The 23,201-nt window shown below is 36.4% G+C and overlaps 5 protein-coding genes and 1 long non-coding RNA gene across 9 annotated transcripts; 3 read left to right on the top strand and 3 right to left on the bottom strand.

Moving 5' to 3' along the window:
• Positions 1-372: 372 nt before the first annotated feature.
• Positions 373-2,288, bottom strand: LOC108832492 (homeobox-leucine zipper protein HAT5). Of its 3 annotated transcripts, none has more exons than XM_018605972.2 (4): positions 1,824-2,288; positions 1,557-1,705; positions 1,231-1,470; positions 373-855 (listed from the first exon to the last, which is right to left on the bottom strand). In XM_018605972.2, the coding sequence occupies exons 1-4, from the start codon at positions 1,906-1,908 to the stop codon at positions 532-534; spliced, it is 798 nt and encodes a 265-aa protein (XP_018461474.1). In that variant the 5' UTR covers positions 1,909-2,288; the 3' UTR covers positions 373-531. The 3 variants fall into 3 exon arrangements, with proteins under 3 accessions (XP_018461474.1, XP_018461475.1, XP_018461476.1); XM_018605973.2 differs by having other exon boundaries at positions 1,557-1,696; XM_018605974.2 differs by having other exon boundaries at positions 1,557-1,693.
• Positions 2,289-8,610: 6,322 nt separating this feature from the next.
• Positions 8,611-9,509, top strand: LOC130512688 (uncharacterized). Of its 2 annotated transcripts, XM_057010911.1 has the most exons (3): positions 8,611-8,913; positions 8,965-9,103; positions 9,187-9,509. In XM_057010911.1, exons 1-3 carry the CDS (start codon positions 8,689-8,691, stop codon positions 9,381-9,383), a joined length of 561 nt encoding a protein of 186 aa, XP_056866891.1. In that variant the 5' UTR covers positions 8,611-8,688; the 3' UTR covers positions 9,384-9,509. The 2 variants fall into 2 exon arrangements, with proteins under 2 accessions (XP_056866891.1, XP_056866890.1); XM_057010910.1 differs by having other exon boundaries at positions 8,611-9,103.
• An 899-nt stretch (positions 9,510-10,408) lies between these two features.
• LOC130512424 (uncharacterized) lies at positions 10,409-12,717 on the bottom strand. The gene is made up of 2 exons (XM_057010391.1): positions 11,656-12,717; positions 10,409-11,602 (listed from the first exon to the last, which is right to left on the bottom strand). Exons 1-2 carry the CDS (start codon positions 12,715-12,717, stop codon positions 10,409-10,411), a joined length of 2,256 nt encoding a protein of 751 aa, XP_056866371.1.
• Positions 12,718-13,762: 1,045 nt separating this feature from the next.
• LOC108856602 (peptidyl-prolyl cis-trans isomerase CYP38, chloroplastic) lies at positions 13,763-15,943 on the top strand. The gene is made up of 7 exons (XM_018630444.2): positions 13,763-14,077; positions 14,164-14,460; positions 14,540-14,739; positions 14,854-15,089; positions 15,175-15,317; positions 15,401-15,472; positions 15,552-15,943. The coding sequence occupies exons 1-7, from the start codon at positions 13,946-13,948 to the stop codon at positions 15,777-15,779; spliced, it is 1,308 nt and encodes a 435-aa protein (XP_018485946.1). The 5' UTR covers positions 13,763-13,945; the 3' UTR covers positions 15,780-15,943.
• Positions 15,944-16,102: 159 nt separating this feature from the next.
• On the bottom strand, positions 16,103-18,621 carry LOC108856603 (serine/threonine-protein kinase STY13). Its single transcript, XM_018630445.2, has 6 exons — positions 17,970-18,621; positions 17,591-17,712; positions 17,069-17,265; positions 16,790-16,964; positions 16,581-16,715; positions 16,103-16,476 (listed from the first exon to the last, which is right to left on the bottom strand). Exons 1-6 carry the CDS (start codon positions 18,358-18,360, stop codon positions 16,270-16,272), a joined length of 1,227 nt encoding a protein of 408 aa, XP_018485947.1. The 5' UTR covers positions 18,361-18,621; the 3' UTR covers positions 16,103-16,269.
• A 2,886-nt stretch (positions 18,622-21,507) lies between these two features.
• On the top strand, positions 21,508-22,734 carry LOC130512734 (uncharacterized). The gene is made up of 2 exons (XR_008946328.1): positions 21,508-22,048; positions 22,129-22,734. It is a non-coding gene; the product is annotated as an uncharacterized LOC130512734 (long non-coding RNA).
• The last annotated feature ends 467 nt before the right edge of the window (positions 22,735-23,201 follow it).

The following is a 23,201-nucleotide window of genomic DNA, read 5'->3' as shown; positions in this document are numbered from 1 at the left end:
TGCGTGGGTATGTGTAGAGATACTTGGGCAGTGTTAAGCGGACCTGTAACTACCCGGATGTTGAGAACTGGGTTGGTGGTTCATCAAAGAGAAGTCCGGTTTAACAAGTAGGAGAGAATTGTGTACGCAGAGATGTATATATATAGAAGACTGACTAATGTGGATGGAATTAATTTAGTAGTAAAGCCGCTCCTTAGATGGTAGAACTGAAACTTGGATTCTTTATAAATCTCAGTCTCAGACTTCATAAAATGGTGAGAGTGCTTCAATCTTCCTCTTGGTAGTGGTTTCAGTAGAGGGTACAGAAGCCAGTGAATTTATCCAACCATATGAGTTCTGCTTCATAAAATTAGAAAATAGACTGAATCCTGTGTTCATATAAAACATAAAATATATAACCGATAAAATACCGTGTGGAATTGCGGAATTAGTCCACAAATTTATGCAGAGGGTTACGTCAACATAGACTGTACTTGATAAAACAAACGCACATAAAACAATATATAAATATACGGATTGGCTTTTGAAGTTTCAAGTCCAGCAGCCCCACAATCCAAATGATTCACCTTGCACAAAGACGTCAGCGAAACAGCCCGTGTCATTACCACAGCCGTTGTTGTTGTTGGTGTCTTGCCCCGAGTGGTGGTGGATGGGTACAATGCTTGGGAAGTAAGAGTCGCAGCTGTCTCTTAGTTGATGAGGTGCGTCTTCGTCTAGTACCGCACTCCCTGAACTTAACCGGTCCTCTGTTTTGATTGCCGGGTTCATGTTCACCGGATCGAGCTGGTTTGGTTCTGGCACCTGACCGGTAGCTGTCTCTTCTTTGGCTTGGACCTTGCCGGCGAGGGAAGTCACCTGTGGAAGTATGAGATAAAAGACTCTTACAAAGTACTTTTTAATAAAAGGTAAAAATCACAACAGTCAGAAGTCAGTCGACACACAAGCAAACCAAACCATCCCCTCCCATAAGAAGGAGAAGAAGATATTAAAAGTAAATTTGTTGATTGATTTGATTCCCAATCTTGTTTCTTTTTTTAGTTAATACTATTATTATGCTCTTTCTGATTGTATTAGGTAAAAAATAAAATAAAATAAAGAAGAGGAAAAAGCATATTTCCTTTTTCACTTGATGCTTTTGCTCCTTTGGACCAATAAGGCATAAATATAGATTCACTAATCAGCAAAAAAAAGCATAAATTCTAACACGATTATTATAGTAAATAGAAAGACCTGGGATCTGAGATGATGGTTGTCCTTGAGGATGGAGTCGTAGTTAGAGAGGAGTTGGTCGTAAGAGGACTTGAGGAGATTGAAGTCTCTCTCGAGCTGCTTTGTTTTCCAACGAGCGCGGCGGTTTTGAAACCAGACAGAAACTTGACGAGGCTGAAGACCAAGCTTCTTAGCAAGCTGAGTCTTGCGCTCTGGCTCCAGCTTGTTCTCCGTCTCGAAGCTTTTCTCCAGCAGATGCACCTGATCGAAGAAATCATTAATAATAATTATTTCTAATTAAAGAAGACTCGGGTTAGAAAAAAAAAAGACAAGAGTGAAGAAACCACCTGTTCATGAGTAAGGCGACGCTTTTTGTCGGGTGTTTGGTCGTCGTAATAGTCAACGTCGTCGTAGAGAAGATCATCAGGAGAGCAAAAGAAGGGTCTTCGTTTCGATGATTCCTCCTCCATGTTTATCATCGATCCTGCTTCATTCCCTCCCAATCAGAGACAATAAGTTAATAATACTAACTAACTAACTAACTTCTTAGCTTCCAGATTAAAACCAAAAGTCAAAGTTCCATAAAACAGAGAATTGAGAAACAAACAAAAAACCTTGGACGACTGGATTGAGATTAGTGAGGAAGAACATGTTGCCATGAGAAGTGGGCGGATTGAAGAAAAACTTATTGGATTCCATTCGATTCGATTTTACCAGCAGAAGAAGAAGAAGAAACTTAAGAAACAGAGAGATAGAGGATTGGGGTTGAAAGTAAAAAGAGAAAGGGAATATTAGAAGATGATGAACTTATGGCGGAAGAAGCTAGTACTCCACACTAATCTTGCCGGACACTCCAACTGACACATGCAAAATCCCATCATCAACCGCAATACCCCCCCCTCCTCAACCAGAGGGAACCACAGATCTATTCAACCAAAAAGACAAGACAAGACTTTGTTTTCTTTATTTCGATTTTTTTTTTAATTATCGGATCATCATCATCATCTTAGTTTATCCAAGGACGCAATTCAAATTGCAGAAAGATTAAGAAATAGAAAGAGAGAGAGAGAGTTTTCCCCTTAGCCTATAGCTCAGAGCTTCAAGAAGCGCGCTCTTTTTATACACTACAATATGCGTCCTTGTTAAATTACTCTCGTACCCTCTTTGAGAACCAAAGCTCTGTATTTTCAAATTCACCGCGGGGTATTTCTGGTAGTTCAATGCCAATTGGATTTTTTTATCATTTGAAGTGGACTTTCTAAGCTTTTGTGGGGTCCACTTTCTTTAGCGTAGTGGATTCCGCAACCCATCTTCGCCGTTGGATCTGAATAGAGAGACCTTTTTTAAAAAATATATATATTCAGCTGTGGCCTGTTGGTGGTTCGGCCAGAGTGTGTGTGTCACATAGGGTGCATGCTCCACGGTCGGGTCAGTGTCGTATCTGCGCTTCATCCGCAGACATCTAACGCTCCTCATCATCCTGTGTCTTTTCATTTTTTTTCACCGCCTTGTCGTAGTATCATCCCATTCCTTATAAAATTCAGTAGTTAATCGTCACTCCTTTTTCTTTTTTTTTTTATAATTTGTTTCTAATCTTTCTGACCTTTTCTGTGTATTACTTTTCAATATTGAGACTTATTTTACAGTTAAGGTCAAGTCAAGTTAAGGTTCAAAATGAATTTACGAAGCAAAAGAAAAGGTAGGCAATTTACAGCCAATATTTTGGCGACTATCGATTTCATGTCACACCTTACGGAAAAGAAACAAACAGGCTAGGTGCAATGGAACTGCTTATGGCCGGCCACATGCCATTATTTTTAACTAAATATAGGATCTCGCTTTCATTTAACAAATGCATTTTAGCTTATTGTATTACACGACTACACGAGTCCCTCTTTTGTTTTCCATAATTTCTTTCCTTTTGAAGATTCTCCCTCGTTAAAAAAAAGAAACTATTACGAGGTCTTGTTTTCAATGATGGAACGTACTGTGTGATGGTTTTTTTTTTTTTGACTAAGACTGTGTGATGGTTTATATTTGACATAAGTATATACTACTGAAACTTATATTCCTCCTTCATTTTCATTATTTTCTTCTTGACTCTTCAGCTTCCCAAAATGCAATTGCTCTCTCTATATGAACATGCTTATACGACTTTATTAATATACATGGTTGCATATATAAATGGGTATGGCTTTTCTTAATATGCATGCATGTATAGCTAATGAAGAACAAAGCCTTTCAAGTTTATAATGGCTAGTTAGGTTAATGTAATATGAGCTTCATAATATATGCCATTTGCTTTCTCTTGTTATGGTTGGAAATTCCATATATAGCCGTATTGACTCCTTCAAATGTGTATTTATATTTACATTTTCAAGATATATTGATGGAGAAAATTAATATGATTAGCTACGATATATGATAGCTATATGAGCTTTCAATCCAAAATCTTAAAGCAATAGGTGAATTAGTTCATGTGTATTATATATTATTCGAATAATTTTGATATTATCGATGTAAGACCTAACACACTAACACTCCCTCTTCACGCTCAGGCATGACCATCTGAAACGTGAAGTTTTTATGGGACTACATCTATAGAGTGTCTCCAACGATCGAAACATGCTCTGATACTATGATAGCTATGAGCTTCCAACCCAAAATTTCAAGACAATAGATGAATTGGTTCATACGTGTTATATATTATTTGAATAACTCTGGAATTACCAATGTGAGACCTAACACACTAACAATATAGTCCGGTTCCATGTGTTAGCCAGTTGGAAATCCATGGACCTTACCGATAAAGAAATATCTTCCATCACCCAAAGAGGGGAAAAACCTTAGCTTTAAAGGATAACGAATTTGCCAATCTAAGAAGAATGGGGTTTCTCACTTCTCGTCAGTTTCAGAAGATAACAGTCTTACAACAGCACATCAAACAAGCTATATATAATGGACAAAATCGTATTCGGTATACTGTTAGTTATTCAAACTTATAATATTATACGTTACCCAAATATTTTTAGATATTAGAATCTTTGAAAGGTACAACTAACAAATAATGGAATAATGTGGAATGTATATTTGATACAGAAATCATTAATAATTTATATATATACTTTTTCATCAATATAAAAAAAATAGATTAAAACTTTGCTAACCTAAAAAAGAAATTATGCCTCTACATGAAAATAGGTTGATTGACTTCAAACATTTCGCGTTAAACTTTTTTTTTGTGTTTTGAGTTTGAGACAGATATATGTTTAATTTTCAAAGTGCTGAAACTTTTGTGTAATCTTTAAATTTTCTAAACAAGTTGGAAAATAGAGCATTCCTCTGATTCCAAAATCATTTTTGCTAACTAAAAACAATCTATTATAAAAGTCACATGAAACTATTATTGTAAATTCTTCATACATTCTATTACTCTACTTTTAACACTAAAAGTTCATTTTTCATTGAAGGATTCAAAGATGAGATATAGATTTCATACATTCTTTTACTCATATATAAAAGTATTATATTATTATTAAAAGAACACAAATAATGATCGATTTTCCTTTTTATTTTTTCTTCACAACTAAGTTAAGAGGCCATGAATAGGGTTGGCATCTTTTTCGTTGGATAGTGTCTTCTAAGTTTTTCCTTTCTATATTTCCAAAAATAGGGGACTTTTTCTTTTATCTCCCTTTTGTTTGCTTTACTGAAAAGATGATTAGCATAAATAGTCCAAGTAAAATTATATAGACCATTATTTCAAAAAGAAAATTATATAGACCACAAAACAAGAATATATATATTGGAGGAAAACTCAATACATCAATTTTGTAGTAGAGATCTCTTGTAGTAATGGTTCGTCTATGAATAATTTTTTTTCTTTCATTTCTTCGAGAATATCCAATGAAAATTGAAACTATTTATTTTTCTATTTCAGCGTAAAACCAAAACAAATTTATTTTGGAAAAGATGGTCTTAATTATAGAGAAAAAAAAAGAAAAGAAAAAGAAAAGAATCAAAACACCTGAGACTTTAGGACAGAAGTATTGTAGTGGATTACTGTCGATCATCGCCATGTGTGTGGTTCTGTGAAAAGACGATCAATCTATAAAGGTTTTAGCACAATTCTAGTTTCAATAGTTTCCTCCACTATCTATTTCTTTCTTCTTATTAAAACTTGATAAAACAAATAACAAATAAAGTAAAAGATATATTAAAAAGAAAACTTTAATCGGAATCGTTACAATCTGTCACTCATGGTATTCAATATTCATATTATAGCTTTCTCTTTCAGGGCCAAAATGTCATCTTCAGAAAGAGAGAGGATATAATATTAAATATATAAAACAAGTATATTCAGTCTTTTCGTTTGAGAAGGTCCTTAATTATGGTTATGGGTTTTCACATTTCGCTGTATGCGAATAGTGTGTAATTCAACTTTTCATCTGAAGCCACACACGTTTACACACATATTTATAAAGAGAAGGGAAAGATGTATAAATAAATATATACATGGTCATATAGTACAAGAGTACATGACAACACGATCCATGTATGTACGATCGATACGTAACATTTTATAACTAGAGCATGTATTAGTTGTTAGTTTTATAATGATACCGCCATACCGGAGTTTATATATTGTTGTTTGATATAGAACCAGTTATTTTTTAGAATGACAAATTATATGATTAAGCATGGGCTTTGTTTTATTTTATTATAGTGGGAAAGCTGATGTGTGTTTGGTTTTGTAGTAGAAAAGGAAGAAGAACGGAGGATGCATGATGCATCTTCTAAGTTAAAGAGTATGATCAACTTATAAAAATTATAGGATGACGGGATATAGTAGCTACATAATCAGTTCCCTGACGTAGGATAATAGAAAGAAACTAATTTCGGTTGGGTTGACCTAATTAAAAGATATTCATTAATTAATATGCTCAGACGCAAGGAGAGAGGCAGAGAGTCGAGAGTCCCCCTTAATAGATAAGGTGCACAAAGCTTTAGAATCTGAACTTGCAAAGAAAACTAAAAATATGAGAGCAATATCTTCCTTCAGTTTTTTTTTTTCTAATGATTTCGGGTTATGAAGGTTATAAACTTGTGAAAATATTTTATCAAAAAAAAAATAAACTTGTGAAAATATAAGGGATCAAATGCTGGGAAGGGACAAAAGGGTTCAAAAAAATCTATTATGGACCACATGTTTTTTTGTTTAAAAATTAAAAAAAAACAAAATCGAAAATAGGGCAAAAAGACTAAATAACCAAGAAACTTCAACTTATTTACAAACCCAACCACTGAGATCCATTAATTCGACCCGACCCAACTTTGAAACCCTAAATTCCCAAATCATCTTCTCCACTTCAACGATTTCAAACTTTCTCACTCACGATTTCAAACTCTCTCTCCCATAACCACCACTCTCATCTCTAACCCACCACGATTTCAAACTCCCATCTCTAATCAAACTCAGATTCAAGCACAATCATCTCAAAACAACAATCTCCATCTCCAATTCTCGTGTCTACAATGTCGCCAAAAACTCGTCTCGCCGAAAAGAAAGAAAAAGCGGGAGCCTCGGAGAAGAAAAAGAACGCCGCCGTAAAAAGAAAAGAAGCGGCAGCGAAAAGGAGAGCCGCCGTTAAGAAAAAGAGAGAAGCGGCGAAGAGGAGTGAGACCACAAAGAAGAAGAGGAAGCGAGATAGTGGTCTGGACGGTGGGTCCTCGTCGAATCCAACCAAGAGGACTCGGAACCGTGTGAGAGAAACCGCAGGATCTCCACCAGAAAATGAAGGCGTTCATTCCCCCACACCGGACCCCACCACACCACGCCCAGTGTCTCCGAGTCAGCCAGAAAAATCGCCAACACCAACTCATGCAGCGAATGAGGCCGAGAATCCACAACAACCTCGAGTAACCTCAGACTCTTCCACAAAGAGTCCTTCACATCATGTAGACGAGCAGAACGATGAGGAGATTGGATCTAACAACAGAGATCCAAACACACCCGAGGTTGCCGTTGATAATGAGGCGCCAAGAACGGTAACAAATCAATTTAAAATGGTTTTAGAATTATTTGTGATAGGGTTGAACTAGTAGTAATTATATAAGTAGTGTAACTAGTACAACTAAAATAAAACTAGTTCAACTGTTTATAATATGTTGTAAACAGAATGAATGGAACTAGTATAACTAGTATAACCGAACTTCTTATAATTATATAACTGCTACAACTATCAAAAGTATAATTAGTTTAACTAATACACCTGAGTATTGAATAACTAGTACAACTAAAAGAATGAAACTAGTTCAACTGGTAATAATATGTTGTAAACAGAATCAATGGAACTAGTATAACTAGTATAACCAAACTTCTTATAAATTATATAACTCGTACAACTATCAAAAGTATAATTAGTTTTACTAATACACCTGAGTATTGAATAACTAGTACAACTAAAAGAATGAAACTAGTTCAGCTCGTATAATATGTTGTAAAACAGAATCAATGGAACTAGTATAACTATAACAACACCAACCACACTTCTTATAACTAATATAACTCGTACAACAATGAAAAGTATAATAAGTCTAACCAATACAACTGAGTATTTTGCTTTTGTTTTCCAGGTTGAGAGGGATATGACCGTAGAAGCTGACAGACCTGCTGGTTTTTTCTTCAATCCGAGCGACTATGAAAAGGGTTGCAAGCTCTCCTCAAGGTGCCGACAACACGATTTCCTGACCATGCTGAACGCGGTTGATAAGTTTGATGCCTCAGAGAAGAGTTGGTTTCAGGATCATCCTCAGTTCAAGCATATATTCCACATGGATTGTACCTCAACAAGAAAAATGATGGGATTGTGGATGTTGCTACTTCGTACTATGCATACAGGAAAGGGTAGACAAGCTTGGTTTGGAGTAAACGGTGTTCCAGTTAGATACTCCATCAGGGAGCATAGCCTTATTTTGGAACCAGTAGGATATGAACTAGACCTTTTGTATCAAATCATGGATGAAGGGACTTTTGCAGACTTGGAGCTGAAAGATGATTGGGATACGCCAGACATAGCTGTTGACAGTTGGAACAGGATCCTACTTCAACCAGGGAGTAAAATATTCTGGCCGGATCTATATGAGATGGATGTGAGGACCCGAGAGCAACAAGAGGAAGCAGGAGGCGAGGCAGGGGGAGAGGCAGGTCGTGAGAGATTAAGAGAATTAGAGGCAGGGGGAAATGCAGGTGTTGAGGCAGGGGGCGAGCCAGGAGGCGAGGCAGGTCGTGAGAGATTAAGAGAATTAGAGTTGAAGTTGAACAAAAGCATGGATGATGAATTTGCATTGAGAGACAAAACAATTCATCTTCTGACAGCAAGAGTAAAGGAGGTTGAAGAAGACAAGATTCAGAGAGAAAATTGGTCATTCCAAGTTGAAACTGATTATGTTTCAGGAGGCAGAAGAAGGGAGGGCGAGATGCATGGTGATAAGGTGGGTGATAAAGAAGCTGATAAGGAGGATGGTGAGGGTGATAAGGAGGAGGGTGATGAGGAGGATGGTGATGAGGGTGATAAGGATGATGATGAGGCTGATAAGGAGGAGGGTGATGAGGAGGATGGTGATGAGGGTGATAAGGATGATGATGAGGCTGATAAGGAGGATGGTGATGAGGCTGATAAGGACGGCGAGGATGGTGATGAGGTTGACAGTGATGATGATGAGGCTGATAAGGACGGCGAGGATGGTGATGAGGTTGACAGTGATGATGATGAGGCTGATAAGGACGACGAGGATGGTGAGAAGCAGATTGAGGCAGAGACTGAGAAGGATGGTGAGAAACAGAATGAGGCTGAGAAGGATGGTGAGACAGCTGCTGAGAAGTTAGTGCAAGGTAAGTCATATTAACATATAATTTCAAATTATATTTTTAATGATGATGATCTAAGTCAGGATGTATTTTTTTTTTCAATGTAGATACTGAAGAGAGATTTGATGAGGATGGAGATGAGCAATCTACACTTCAGATTATGGCAGACACTGCAGAGAGATTTGAGAAGGCTGCTGCGGAAAAAGCTGCTGCGGACAAGACAGATTCACAGGATGCTGGTGAGAGGCCAAAGAGGGTGTCCAAGGTTTCTCATTTGTTGAGGTCTCCTTTTACGCCAAACTAATTTGGTGAAATGTTGAACTATGTTGTGTTTTTGGAACTTGTATGTGTTTGTTTTAAAACCTAAAACGGATGAACTTGTATGTGTGTGTGTTTTAAAAACCTAAATCCAAGCTTGTATGTGTATAATTAATTTAGTGGTTGAACATGTTGCATTTACAGGTGGGGAGCAAGTAAAACTGCATAGTTGATGCCAAAAAATATAAAATTAGAATAACTAGAAAAACTAGTACAACTAGTGTTGAATTAAAACGTGTAGGACTTATCTGGGAATCCACTTATCTGAAACACATTATGCACACAAAGTTGTTTTAGTTTTTTAGTTATACTGGTTTCTATGAAGTTGTACTAGTTTATTAGTTATACCAACTTGCACAAAGTTGCACTAGTTTATTAGTTATACTAGTTTGTACAGAGTTGTACTTTGACAGTTAAACCTGAATATATTAGTTGTACCAAAGAAAAAATACCATAATCTTAGTTGTACCACTCATTTATGTTAACATGTGTTTGCCCGGATGTTTTGCCATCATCGCTATTGTGAAAGTACTTGTCATGTATGTTTTACCAAAAATATGTGGACAAACAAGTTAACAAACCTTAAATGTATAAGGTAGATTAAGCAAACTTTTGTGATGGAGCTAAAAATAAAGAAAAAAAAACAATACAAAACATAAAGAAACCTATCCAATCACATAAAAATTAGACTATTTGATTGTTTTATTAATATGAAAATCCCCAAAGAATATTTAAATTTCAGAACCTGCATAGTTGTACTAGTTATACTAGTCGAACCTATTATAGTAAAATAGACATAGTTGTACTAGTTAGACGAGTACAACCTATTTTAGTTTTACTAGTTGTACCAGTACGACAACACATATATATGAGTGTTATGTTTTATGAAGTTTTACCATGTTGCACATGTATTACCTGATTGAAACAACACAAGACATAAATAAATTCTACAACACTTAAATAAATTCTACAACACATAAATAAGTTCCATAACAAGTTAACAAGTAAGATTCACTCATCATTTTTGTTGTCACCTCCCTCGTCCCCATTTGCCTCGCTGCCACTGCTGTCACTGCTGCCACTGCTGTCACTGCCACTGTCATCACTGCCACTTTCTTCGTTTTCACCAATCAATGGTGGATACTTCTTCTTTCTCTTCCTACGGTATTCTCTTGCAGATGAGAATCTAGTAACTTGTAGTCTTCCTTTCTTTTTTTCCACATACGGAGGGAAGACAACCTTAGATCGGATTTCCTCAGGAATTTCAGAACTTTCCCATGTTGAATGATGAGGCACTGGATATATTGTCCTGCAATATGCCAAAGTCCACTGCTCCATCCAGTAATATCTAGAACAATAATGTTCAGCCATTTCTCCACGCTTCATGATGGCAGCAAGTGCATGCACACAAGGATACCGATCAATATCAAAATACATACAATAGCATGTTCCGTTGCTCAAATCAACAAAATAACCATGACCATCTTTGCCAACCACATTGTAGTGACCTTCAAATGTATTTAGCTCGGTCACCGTGAGCTTTTTTGCCTTAGGATAATTATGATGCAATATCCCATGCACATACGAGACTAGTATCTGCCTCTCTGGTACGCGTAAAGATTCTATACGGTATTTGTTAAACCATTCTGTCATCTTTGCCAAGATCACATCAAGCATTGGCAACAGTGCATATTTCCTTGGTTCCTTCAAAACACCATTGATAGATTCAACAGTGTTGGTTGTGTCTATGTTGTACCTTTCTCCCGGAAATTTACATCTTGCCCATTTGGTCTCATGAACACTGTCATCAAGATATGCGGCCGCTTGAGGATAAGTTCTCCTGAAATCATTGTAGCATTTTCGGAACTCCACCTCGTTATATATACCAGCAATTTGGCGAAATTTACTGGCAACCCCTTTCTTGTTAACATTGCTGCATGCTCCGCTGACATTATTAGATAAGTGATAATTGCAATATCCATGGATCGCCAACGGGTACACCTCGTGTACTTTCTTGATGATGCTCTGGTTTCTATCAGTACAAAACACAAGCCGAGGATCATCTGGTATCAAAGTTTTTAATATGGTTAAAAACCACTCCCAGCTCGCATTTTTCTCACCATCTACTACTGCAAAAGCGAGGGGATAATGATGATGATCTGGATCCTGAGCAGTGGCAATGAGAAGCACTCCTTTGTACACACCCTGCAAGCTCCGAGCGCAAAGAACATATACTTAAACTGGTTCTTCTCATCCACTTCTAATCGTGTAATGGTATCAGGATTCATCATTTGTAACATGTACAAGTAAGATGACAGCCTAGCAAAACTCTCCTCCGGGTTACCACGCAAATCACTCAAAGCTTTATTTTTACCTCTCAAAGCCGTAGAATATGAAACCACAACACCCAGTCTGTTCTTCACCAAATCTATGAGAGTCTTTGGATCCGGAGTCTTGTATTTGCCAGGATAATCTTTGTGCACCACTGATGCGACCAAGCCTGGTGTACCTCTTTTCTTCTTCTTCATGACACTTGCATCTCCACGCGAGCATGTATGCATCTTTCTATAAATTCTGATAGAGAAAAAAGCAGAGTTCTTCAGCTTTGCAGCTCGTAAATACCATCTGCATCCAACCCCACGACATTTCAATATGTAAACCCGAGGATTCGACTTCATTATATCAACCTCAAAACAATTAGAATGCACACCTTTGTCCACTAAATCCCTCACTTCTTCTCTAGTCGCAAATTCTTGATGCAAACTCATATCAATGCCATCATCCCACTCTGAATTGACAACAGGAGGTTCAACTGCTGTAACTGCCGGCAACTCCTCCCTATCATCCATTTCATCACCCTCTTCATTGATTTTCTCATGCTCTAACTCATCCTCCTGAACATGAGGGAGAATATGTGGAACAATTTCCAACTCACCAACTCCAGCCATGTCATCATTAGCTCTGGCATCATTCAGATTTTCCTCATTCATAGAAAACATCTCGTTACTCTGATTTTCTGAGACGATTTCCTTAAGCTCCACATGCAAGACACTACGTCGGTTTTTCTTATCTACCTTCATTAAATATCCTAAAACATCTTCATCATCCAAGATATAGCAAGGCCTCTTATTATTCATTGCCAGCGGAAAGTAACTCAATTGAAGCTTCGTCACAACTACATTGATCTTCATTTTCTTTGCTATTCTATCTACCAACTCAGAATAAGTAATCTCCTCATATCTTTCTTTCATCACTAGTGTAGAAATATGTTGCTCTTCACCATGTTCAAAATATATCACCACAGACCCATTGCTATCCATAGTTTCTGAAAATGATTAAAAACCAACATTATCATTTATTTATTATACCAGTTGTACCAGTTCTAAGGTCACAATAATTTTAGTTATATTAATATTACCAATTAGACTAGTTTACATGTAACAGTAGTTATCAGTTATACTAGTAAGATCAGTTATACTATATCAACTTTGCACATGACTACTGTAAGTTATACGAGTTGTACCAATACTAAATATTCAATGTGTTACTACGAGTTGTACCTGTTGTACCATAAACAAAAACAATTTATTTTACAATATCATGCTTCATACTTTAACCAAAATATATTAAACTTTATAATCTGACTCATATGGTTAACACACATTTTGTTTGACTAAACTGAAACAAACAACAATAAAAAGAGTGAGAGAAACAGAAAAAAGAGTGAAGGAGAGAGTTTACACTTACCAACCGATTTCAGAACTAAGGACGACGTACATAACCTGTTTCACGGCGTCCTAACCTGTAGAAAGACCCCAAGAAACAGAGGTGAAGGTTTGTGGATGAAGAGTTGAAGAAGAAAGCTTTGGTTGGTCAGGAGAATAAATTTTCGTGGTGGTTATGGTTGTAGGAGAAGTGAAGAAGAAGAAGAAGAATTAACGGGAATTAATGTGTGAAATTCAAAGGTCAAGATTAAAACAAAGACAATAGATCCGACGGCCAAAATGTGAGTTTCATTAATGGCATTTTTGTGAATATTCCATCCCTCAAAAATCGATGGCTCACATTAAAACGTGAAGAATCTGATCTAATGGTTGAGATCCTAAGGGTATATTGATAATTGACACTCATTGTGTCCCATTTGTCCTATGATAGATCAATTTTGGTGGTTGCAGATTTTTTTTTTGTCCTTTGTCCCCTTCTAGATCACCGTCCAAATATAAGAGGCAAAAAAAAAAAAAGAAGGATGGATGTGGTTTTAGTATGGAAAATGGAAAAGAATGGGCCCATATAAATAAGGGAGCAGATAAAAAGGGGGAACAAAAGGCCCATATGGAGAAAAGGAAAGAAAAGAAGAAATCTTATCCGGAGAAGTGAGAGTCATAAACCCCTTATCCTCTTTCCATCTCCTTCCTTCTCTTATTATATCAAAAAGAAAATCATTACATACTGATTACTACTAAAGAACAAAAAGTTGATAATATCAAATGCGATTCATCAGGGCTGTCACTGAAAATCATTATCTGCCTCTCTTCAAACCCTTTGGAAATGGCGGGATCGTTAGCCTCACTCCCTACGTTTAGTTTGGTGAATGCGTCGAGAAGGAGAATCGAGTCTTATGGCTCCAGAAAACGCATCGGAGTTGTTCGTTGTTGTTCCTCCGGCGACAGTCAGCAGCAGGTTCTCTTTCTTCCCTTTTCTCAATAAGCATCATTCTTCTAATAAAAAAAAAAAGAGCTGATAGAATTGTGGTGGTGGGTGCGCAGAGAGGGAGATTATTGAGAGAAAGTGCGATTTCATTAGCTTTATCGTTGGGTCTAATAGCTGGAGGAGTAGTCCCTTCGATGGCTTCCCCTCCCTTCGATGGCTTCGCCGTAGCAAACCCAGCGATTCCAGAGGTGTCGGTGTTGATATCAGGACCTCCCATCAAAGACCCAGGAGCTCTGTTGAGATATGCATTGCCTATCGACAACAAAGCCATCAGAGAAGTTCAGAAGCCTCTTGAGGATATCACTGACAGCCTCAAGATTTCTGGCCTCAAGGCTCTCGATTCTGTTGAACGGGTGATGATCATAAAACATACCCATCAGTGCTCTGTTTGTTTTTTTTTAACTTTTTTTTTTTGTTCATTGGGTTTTGTAGAATGTGAGGCAAGCAAATAGATCACTTCAGCAAGGGAAAAGCATGATTGTGTCTGGTTTTGCTGAGTCCAAGAAGGATCACGGTAACCAACTGATTCAACAGTTGGAAGCTGGTATGCAAGATATGCTTCAGATTGTTGAAGATCGGAAGAGAGATGCGGTTTCTCCTAAACAGAAAGAGATTCTCCAATTTGTTGGCGGGTGAGAGAATTTTAAGTCAAAAAGCCAGCCAAATCAAATGCTCTCATTTAGACCCTTCCTTCTTCATTGACTGCAGCTGAGATCTTCCTGTCCTTCTGTGGCGCTCTTCTGCAGAATTGAAGAGGATATGGTCGATGGCTTCCCTTACCAAGTCCCTGATGAGTACCGCAACATGCCTCTTCTCAAAGGAAGAGCCACTCTCGACATGAAAGTCAAGATCAAGGACAACCCCAACCTCCAGGATTGTGTTTTCCGCATTGTCCTCGATGGTTACAATGCCCCTGTTACCGCTGGGAACTTTGTCGACTTGGTGGAGCGCCATTTCTATGATGGCATGGAGATCCAGAGATGTAAGACATCAATCTTGCCTTGCAATTTATGTATATATGGGAAATGTTTGTTGATCAACGTATGTTTTTTTTTTTATTTGGGTAGCTGATGGGTTTGTGGTACAAACGGGAGATCCAGAGGGTCCTGCGGAAGGATTTATAGATCCAAGCACTGAGAAAGTGAGGACTGTTCCTCTTGAGATTATGGTGGCTGGCAAGAAGACTCCTTTTTACGGCTCAACCCTTGAAGTACCTCACCCTTCTCCCAAACATGTATACTCATCATATTCACAATAATAGTAATTTTAACATTTGTTCATATGGTTGGATAGGAATTGGGTCTGTACAAGGCTCAGGTGATGCTTCCTTTCAACGCATTTGGAACAATGGCTATGGCTAGAGAAGTCAGACTTCTTTCTCTTCCTTCACATTTGAATATTTATATATATATTCTATATTCTAATTATATGTAATGAAAAACAGGAGTTTGAGAATGACTCGGGATCGAGCCAAGTGTTTTGGCTGCTGAAAGAGAGTGAGCTGACCCCAAGCAATTCCAACATCTTGGACGGTCGTTACGCTGTCTTCGGTTACGTTACTCAGAATGAAGATTTTCTGGCTGATCTTAAAGTCGGTGATGTCATTGAGTCCATTCAAGTTGTCTCCGGTTTAGACAATCTCGTCAACCCCAGTTACAAAATCGCCGGATAGTTGCCAAAACTTTATCGTTAATTTCCCTTTTTATCTGTTCAAGTTTTTTTTAATCTTTGTGAGAGAGAGAGAGAAATTATAAATGTGTATTTTCCGCCTATGAATACTATTGTAACTTGTCTATTTTCTTTTTTCGTTTAAGCTTCGAATTATTGATATGTTCATACTATACTTCAAAGTTCAAACAAAGGAAGAGCACTAGTTTACCTATGTATAATTAACGTTAGACTGTTAGTAGTTACGTTTTGTGTCATGTGTGCATGTAACGTATGAAATTGTTCGATGTACGACATTCATCCTCCAAAATGGGGGAAATAAAACAATACACACAGCTTACTAGCTATATATAAATTAATAAATCCCATATGGCATATACTATAAACTAAATTACCCAATAACTAACTTGTATTAAAAGAAAATTTCTCTAGTTTCAAAATAAGAAAAGTTAATACTAGTAGTGAGACGTGTGACATGATAATATCATATCATATCATGGGCCTCGGTGTCGCCGGAAACAGAAACAGCCTTGTTGTTGATCCGGAGGAATCATTCCTCCGCCCTTTGAAGTATCGATAGCCTCTAACATCGCCACCGCTTCCTCCATCTCCGGCCGCTTATCCGGATTCGCATCCCAACATCTCTTCATCACGTTCGCCAGCGCACTCGGACAACATCTCGGTATCTCCGGTCTCAAATTCTAATTAAAACCAAATATACATAATGTATTCTTTTAGATAATAATAAAATGATTGAAAAAAATAAAAGAACTATGGAAAGGGTAGAAAAGTAATTTAAAAGGACCTGGCGGACGACGGCGGAGGTGACTTCGGAAAAACTGAGGTCGGGATAAGGCATGTCGCAGCAGTATATTTCCCAAAGACATATCCCGAAGCTGTACACATCGCACTTTCTGTTGTATGGACTCCCATTCAACACCTTTTAAAAAAAAAAATTCATTTAGTTCATCACTATCATATTAATAACATCATAAAATGAAGATATAATTATACCTCCGGAGCCATGTAGCCCAAGGTTCCGGTCTCACCGGTCATGTCATTAGGGTTGGAGGCCTCCAGACGCGCCACCCCAAAATCTGCAATCTTTAACGTGCGAGACTTGTCTAAAAGCATGTTCTCCGTTTTCACGTCTCTATGCACTATCTTCTGCGAGTGCAAGTAACTCAACCTAGTAATAATAATCAAATAAATAAATTATTTTAAGAGAATTATATTAACTATGCAATAAAATCATAAACCAAATTTATGTTATGTAATAGTAATATAATATACCCTCGAGCTAGATCAAGGGAGAGTTGGATAACGACTTTGAAGGCGAGTTTGCGGCGGCGACTTCTGATGAGGAAAGACTTTAGAGCACCGCCGGGGCAATACTCTACGACGACGCAACAAACATTACTCGGCATTCCCATGTGACCATTTTCCGTCTGAATGCTCAGCTCCGATGTCCCCATTGCCGCTCCTATGAACTGTTACATATTTCCATTCACACACAAAGAAAACAAATTACGCACGCCAATTATTACTATCTTAATTTAATTCATTGCTGACGTAACTTTGTAGTATTAAACAGAGACATAAACGTATACCTACTTTATATATAGATGTGCATGTGGGTGTAGGAGCTTGGAACGAATATTTACTTGGATTCGGTTAAATTGAAAGACTATATATTAGCAACTCGATATTACGCTCCGGTTTCAGTATTAGTTTCCGTTTTGATATTGGATTATTTGTTCAAGTATCCACCACTATAACGAGACATATATAGGGCATAAGATGGTAAGTGGGTACCTTGGTGACATTAGGATGGTCGAGCTTATGCCAAACAGCAACTTCTTGAGTGAAAGCAGCTCTTAGCGAAGCTATCTCCGCGTCTGACCTGTGTCCCTCTTCTCCCCAGTCTAGTAGTTTCACTGTTTTTTTTAATTTAATAATAATATCTTTATTTATTACCGATATTTAATTTCACACATAAGTTCATTTCTTTGTTTTTCTATTTTAATTGTGTGATAAAGAAAAAGGGAGGGGAAGAACTGCAGAGCTTAATTTCAATGACACTAGTGCATGTTTTATTTACTTAATCGCTTGATTAATAAATCTAAAAGAGAAATAAATATATATATAGAATAAAAAATAAATCGAGAGAGAGAGAGAGAGAGAGAGGTTGTACCGGCCACATCTTGACCATCATAGATACCACGGTGAACAGTACCGAAAGTACCTCTAGCAATCACACTTTTGACAATAAGCTTCGAAGGATCAATCTCCCACTCTCTCCTCGACCTCCCCACCTCTGTGGTTAACTTGTGATTGTTGTTGTAGTTGTTATTATATCCACCAACACCGAGAAGCGGTCTCTGAAACACAAGCTGACGATGTCCAAAGTTGTTTTGGTTATATTTATAATTATCAGCGTTATCTTCACCATCACTCGAGCTCTTCCTCTTCTCCATCGTCCGTGCTCTGCTTAAGTGTCTCTGCAATTGCTCGTCCAAACTCTTTAAATCTATCTGATCCGCTCTCACGTATCCTCCTCCGCCACTCTCCTCCTTCTCCTTCATTTTCTCCGGCAATACCAAATCCTAGTTTACAAGAGATTCGAAAATTGTTTTATTTTTTTTTGCTTAGATTATTTTATTGTATTTCATGGATGCATGGGTTTGTGAATTATGATCCGAGTGCTAAGGAGTTGAACCAAAAAAGGTAGAAAACGGGGAAGTTGTGTTTGTGTTTATTGCAACAAACAACTAAAGAAGAGACTCATCACTCTCTCTTGCATTCGCTCTTCTTATCTGTGATGAGACTTCTCTGAATACTTCATACTCAGCTTTCTTTTAAGACAAACAAACGTTTACACGTGACCACATGGGGTGTCTCAAAAGGCTAAGGCTCGACGTGTGTCGGCTCCATTTCTCACAATTATTTTTAATGGATAAACGCACTCTTATACTGTATTTGTTTGACCGAAAAAACACTTATATTTATCCGGACCGATCTCATCAAACTAATTTTTTTTCTAACTAAAAACTACGAGGAATAACATGAAGTGAAAAAGATTTAAAGAGATCGATTTCCCATCAAACTAATGTTAAAACTTATAAGCAGTTTTAGACCAAAAAAAAAACTTATTACAGTTAATATATATCCATTGTGAAAAAGCCTAAGAACTCTTTGATTACTTCAATCTAATCTGCTGTAATCTTATTCAACACATTAAGTCTACTGGCTATACTTACAATTAAAAAAAAAAAAAAAAAATATATATATATATTGAAAACTGATATGATTTAAGAATATCTAACATCAAATATATATATAATCATGAACTATCATGTGATTCATGGTCACTTTGCCACTTTCCCAGTTCCCATTTTTTTTCTGTCAACTGAATTTCATTTAGAAAGTCCGGTAAGCACATACTACAAATTGGCATCAGATACAAAAGTCCAAAGAAAACCTAATAAACGTTATAACAAAATAGAGAAACAGTGGCTGCTTCGTGTCTTCCACTTGTTGGTTTTTCATGCTTCAAGAAGACACGTGTCCAAACGCATAATCATCTCACCGGAAACGACGAGCTTGCCGATGTGTTTCCTCCGTCGGTGATGTTCCTGATCGTTCCCCTATCCATCTCTTCTCTTCAAGACTTGAAATCTGATACCAATTGAACTCCATTTTTCACTCAAACCAACGTTTTATGCTTGAAAACCTCAGCTTCCAATAGATGATAACTCGGGGAGAACTCAGAAGATCTGTGAGAAACTTTTGTCGGACCATCAAAGAGATGCCGACTTATCTAAATTTCTATAAGATTCAACCGAGAACAAATCCAACAACACATCTTCCCTTCCTCAAAGAAACTCTACTAAAAGCCTATCATGGGTTCCATATAAAGAGTAGAGATTGACTCTAATTAGAAAAGAGTAAGTGAAATCGCTGGAGAAAGAGAAACCCAAACACAAATGATCGGGATCTGTAATTTGTTGTGAAAGGAAAAGGTTAACTTTATTTGGTTTCAAAAACAGAGAAGGAGAAGATAAAGCTTGAAGAACAATCCAACTCAGTTTTAAAAATACACAACAAAAATCGCATAAAGCGAAGCTTAATCCCCAAAGAAAAAAGTAAATCGCCAAAACGAAACAAAAGTTTCAATCTATCAATTGAAGTTATATCACAACAAAAACAGAACTAAAATGAAATGTAATATGTTAATTGGTTGAAGAGTTTTATCAATAAACTATGAGAATCTTACACTTTTTACATATTAAAATGTTACCTAACATTTGAATCATTTTATAATGTTAAAAAATTAAAGTATAAACATATGTTTTTGACAGTCATATGTTTTAATATTTCCATATATTTCTCAGTGTTAATGAAAATAAACATTTTTTTTTCTGTGGGAACATAAACAAATGAAAAAACAAAATAAACATTTATTTGAAAATTTGATGCATAAAAATTATTTTTTATACGATTCATTTCTAAATAATGTAAAGTATGACTACTATGATGTACATTTAGATAACGGTCTTATTTAGCAAACACAAATCAATAATTTATTTGCTTATTATTTTTACATAATCAAATAAAACAAACAGTTTATTTTTTCCAGTCACACCATTATCTTAAAAATATATGAAACTATAAAACATAGAACTATCTAAACATATTTTTAAACTGTAAGTGTTTAAAATTTTAATGTTTAAAAGATATGAAACTATAAAACATAGAACTATCCAAGCAGAGTACGCTCTTTTTTTTTTTGAAAGTTCGCTCCTTCCTTCTTTTGTTTCGAAAAAAAGAAGCTTTCGTATCATCTTATGTCGTACCTATACGTTAATCATTTTATCACACAAACTAGATCATATCAAATGTAAAATAACCTATGTTAATTAACTCTCTTTGTTTTTCAGAAGAAAAAAGAAAGAAGATTAAATGGGTTTTTAACCAAACAAGATTAGATAGGTACAAGCAGGGAAACAATTTAGCTAGGACCGGATAAGAAAACGACCGGACATAAGCATCAAAATCTAGCTTTGTTTATTAAATTTCACATTTTCCAGTATTGCATAATTGCGTACAGTCTGCAAGTTGTTTCGGATCAAAAGATAAAATAAAAACTTTGCTCCAAAAAAAAAAGATAAAATAAAAACTAGTTCATGGCTCGAATAGATACGCACGTGAAATCTTTGTTCGGCTTCAGTTCATGTGACCAAATATTGAAAAGTATGTGCACTGTGCAGACAGCAATACACGCATCATATAGCATAAACTAGTTGAAAATTAACTATTATAAATTTGGGAAATTTTCAGTTTTACTACAAATTTAATACCAAATTTAATTTACCATTAACGAATAATTATTTTTACAAATATTCTAAATTTGTAACAAAACAACACTAAACTAATTTTTTAAATATTTATAAAACATTTATAAACCTAACTCCAACCTCTTAATACTAAACCCTAAACAATAATCATTAAAGTTTTAATCCAAATATTAGTATATTTTTTGTTGATGATATTTTTGAAAGATATTTAACTTATGGTATTTCTAATAATTTCTTTATAATTTTAAATATATTATATTTTAATTTATATGAAATTAGTGGATTTCCAATTCATTCCATAGTTTGTATTTATAATTTAGTAACAGACCATAGTTTTTTTGGATCATTCTAATAATAGACCATAGTTATCTTAAGTAGTAAACAAATATTTCAAACTTAGAGTTCAAAACATTTAAATTTTTTTTTGTCACGGAAATTTTAATTAAAAATCAAAGAAAATTATTTCGGTCTAGGTTGTAGGCCCAGTCCGAAAACATCCCACTACACTAGAGAGTTTCTGAGGACCGTTTTTGCTAAAAGGTCGGCTTCGTGATTATATTTACGGAAGATATGAAAAACGCAATAAAAACAAATACATAAGAGAGAGCTTGAATATCCACGGTGATTTCCAACAAATTCTTCTTTTGTGTCTTGTTGATAATAGCTCCAATGAACATTAGATTCGGAGATGTGAGATCTCCTGATCTACCGTCATATACAAGATTTCTCTAATCACCAGGGCCTCAACAACCAGCGGTGAGTCGACGAAATCCTATACCATAGAGTCTCGATTGAGGGTGAGTTCCCTTGATCCAACTCGACTGAAAAGAGAGGCATTTCTGGGGAACTCGAGAATTTATCGCGAAAAGGAAAGGAGGGGTTTGAATTTTTCTGTCAGACCAATTTATTTATAGTGGTAAGTGCTTTCAGCCAGTTCTAGTCCTTTTCTTATACAGTTATTGACATTAACACATTCCTCTTTCTTATTGGATGGAGTTGTTTTTTTGAGAAGACCCAAGCTAGTCCAGCCTTATTTCTCGCTGCATCCCAAGCCACATCGGTTATATATATTGTGAAAACACTACACATGTTCTCTGTTGATCGACATCCTGATAGATCCAGTTGTAAATGAGTGATCCACACAGTTGTCTTGCTTTATTGTGCTTGGTTCCATTCCTTCGCCCAAGCTAAGCCCTTTGTGGCTACTTCTTCCGTTTGTGATGTCTTTGCTTCGAAGATGAGAGAGTTGTGATCTTTCTGTAGAGACCAACATATCTAAGGGAGGATGGTATTAGGGACACCATTTGGTGGAAGGCAGATTGTTGTCTGAAGCGAACCACTGTTGCATCAAAAGTGTCATCAGTAGCTATGTGAACTACATATTTGAGGGGGATGTTGAGCCACACCTGCTTCGTGAAAAGGCAAAAGAAAAAGATATGCATTGGAGATTCTATTTCTTGGCATTTAGGACATTTTACATCTGAAATGATTTTTTTTTTCTGAGGTTTTCTCCTAGAAGCAGAGCACCTCGAATAGTGGACCACATGAATAGTTTTAATTTTAGTGAGCATTTTTGTCGAGAGTTTATAAAATTATTAGTTATGTGCACGACGCATTAAAACTGCTAGTGTATAGAAAGAAGGTAGAAAATCTGACGGGCTTCCTGAAAACTTCAAAAGTGGAGAAAGTGAAATCTAAAAGTTCGAAACTTCGAGAGCTGTGTAGGCCATACTGCCAGAAGAGTCATAAATGCCAAATATATATTTTGATTAATAATACTCTATGCAGCATGAATAATATAACACAACTATTTCTGTTATTAATACAATATTACAAAGTGTGACATTCAACCACAATTCACGCCACGACAAAAAATCACAATTCACGCTGCCACAAGTTCCTTACTTTTTTTTTTCTGAAACACATGAAACTTTTGTTTTTGTTTGTCAACCCAAATTGGATTATCTTAATCCAAAAGGTAATTACAAACAATTCAAGACCTTAAATACATTCAGCCCAAGCCCAAGTTAAAGGATAAGGATGAACTCTATCCTTAACACATGTGCACA

This window comes from Raphanus sativus, chromosome 5, assembly GCF_000801105.2.
Source record: "Raphanus sativus cultivar WK10039 chromosome 5, ASM80110v3, whole genome shotgun sequence".
NCBI lineage: Eukaryota > Viridiplantae > Streptophyta > Magnoliopsida > Brassicales > Brassicaceae > Raphanus > Raphanus sativus.
Note: the sequence above shows the minus strand (reverse complement) of the source record. Positions and strands in the feature narration are given on the sequence as shown.

Bases quoted from the DNA above. Each gene is read 5' to 3' on its own strand.
- LOC108832492 (XM_018605972.2), bottom strand. From the start codon at position 1,908: ATGGAATCCAATAAGTTTTTCTTCAATCCGCCCACTTCTCATGGCAAC. The intron at 1,706-1,823 runs GTTTTTTGTTTG...TCTGATTGGGAG, and splicing joins TCTCAATCCAGTCGTCCAAG to GGAATGAAGCAGGATCGATG. The intron at 856-1,230 runs GTCTTTCTATTT...ATACTTCCACAG, and splicing joins ACCATCATCTCAGATCCCAG to GTGACTTCCCTCGCCGGCAA.
- LOC130512424 (XM_057010391.1), bottom strand. From the start codon at position 12,717: ATGGATAGCAATGGGTCTGTGGTGATATATTTTGAACATGGTGAAGAG. The intron at 11,603-11,655 runs GTGGATGAGAAG...CGGAGCTTGCAG, and splicing joins ATACCATTACACGATTAGAA to GGTGTGTACAAAGGAGTGCT.
- LOC108856602 (XM_018630444.2), top strand. From the start codon at position 13,946: ATGGCGGGATCGTTAGCCTCACTCCCTACGTTTAGTTTGGTGAATGCG. The intron at 14,740-14,853 runs GTGAGAGAATTT...GCTCTTCTGCAG, and splicing joins ATTCTCCAATTTGTTGGCGG to AATTGAAGAGGATATGGTCG. The intron at 15,318-15,400 runs GTACCTCACCCT...ATGGTTGGATAG, and splicing joins TTTACGGCTCAACCCTTGAA to GAATTGGGTCTGTACAAGGC.
- LOC130512688 (XM_057010910.1), top strand. From the start codon at position 8,689: ATGCATGGTGATAAGGTGGGTGATAAAGAAGCTGATAAGGAGGATGGT. The intron at 9,104-9,186 runs GTAAGTCATATT...TTTTCAATGTAG, and splicing joins TGCTGAGAAGTTAGTGCAAG to ATACTGAAGAGAGATTTGAT.
- LOC108856603 (XM_018630445.2), bottom strand. From the start codon at position 18,360: ATGAAGGAGAAGGAGGAGAGTGGCGGAGGAGGATACGTGAGAGCGGAT. The intron at 17,713-17,969 runs GTACAACCTCTC...TAAAAAAAACAG, and splicing joins TGATGGTCAAGATGTGGCCG to TGAAACTACTAGACTGGGGA. The intron at 16,477-16,580 runs GTCCTTTTAAAT...GGTTTTAATTAG, and splicing joins CCTCCGCCGTCGTCCGCCAG to AATTTGAGACCGGAGATACC.